At 69.7% G+C, this 940-nt stretch overlaps 1 protein-coding gene across 1 annotated transcript in view; it reads right to left on the reverse strand.

The window, feature by feature from the left end:
- Positions 1 to 598: 598 nt before the first annotated feature.
- MNEG_7517 (hypothetical protein) overlaps positions 599 to 940 on the reverse strand; it is a gene marked incomplete at both ends in the record, with an annotated part of 2,109 nt that continues 1,767 nt past the window's right edge. Inside the window, one exon of the mRNA XM_014044008.1 lies at positions 599 to 763. Coding sequence (XP_013899462.1) covers positions 599 to 763 — 165 coding nt within the window. The remainder of the gene's footprint in view (positions 764 to 940) is intronic.

Below are 940 nucleotides of genomic sequence, written 5' to 3' on the forward strand. Positions count from 1 at the left end.
GCTGAAGGGGGCGCCTTGCTCGAGGCTGTGGGGGTAGAGCGATGAGTCAAACGCCGCTGATGTGGACTGCATCCAATGCACAGCCCCGCCACGCGCATACGAGCCCTGCGGCGCGGCCGGCCCAGACGGCGGGCCCCCAGCCGCGCCGCCGCCGGCACCGGCAGGGGCGCCGAGGAAGGCGACCGGGCCATGCAGCAGCTGCTGCTGCTGCATGGGGTGAGGCGGCGGCGCGGCGGCGCCGGCGTCCAACGGTGGGGCGCCGGGCCAGGCGTTGGCGGGGAAGGCGGCCGCGGCCTGGCGGTAGGCGGCATCTTGGGCGGCGGCGAGCATGGCTTGTGCCTGAAGGGCATTTGAGGTTGTGAGGGGGCAAAACAAGGTTCAAGAGCGGCCGACAGGGTTGAGCATGTGCGTGGGTGGTGGGGAGGCATTGATAAGGGTCTGGGTGAGTGGGTGTCTGCTGTCTTCGATTGTCTCAAGCCTCCAGGAGTGCGGGCGCGCCCAAATGCAGGTGTTGGGGCAGGAAACGGCCTCGGAGGTGAGGGGTGTGCGCACAGGAGGACGCTTGCAACAGCCGTACCAGCACACGCGTTATTTGCATTCAGCGAGCGACACACGCACGAGTCCAAGGCGGCATCGGATAGCGGTGTGAGGCGCCCACCTGCTCCGGCGCCATCTGGCCGCTGGCCGCCAGGTCGTGGAAGAGGCGCTGCAGATCTATGATCTGGCCATAGATCTGCCCGGGGCAGATCTGATCGGGGACGATCTGGCTGGAGGGCGTGTTGGGGCTGTGGGCAAACGAGGAGGCCGCCGGCATGGAGGCGGGAGGCCCGTCGCCGCCGGCCGCCGCGCCGCCGGTTGGCTCAGGCGTACCTGCGGCGGCGGCAGTGCCGCCGCCAGTTTCTGAGCTGCACCTCTGAGAAGATCCGCCGCCGGCCCCGCC

Source organism: Monoraphidium neglectum, assembly GCF_000611645.1.
Source record: "Monoraphidium neglectum strain SAG 48.87 unplaced genomic scaffold scaffold01336, whole genome shotgun sequence".
NCBI lineage: Eukaryota > Viridiplantae > Chlorophyta > Chlorophyceae > Sphaeropleales > Selenastraceae > Monoraphidium > Monoraphidium neglectum.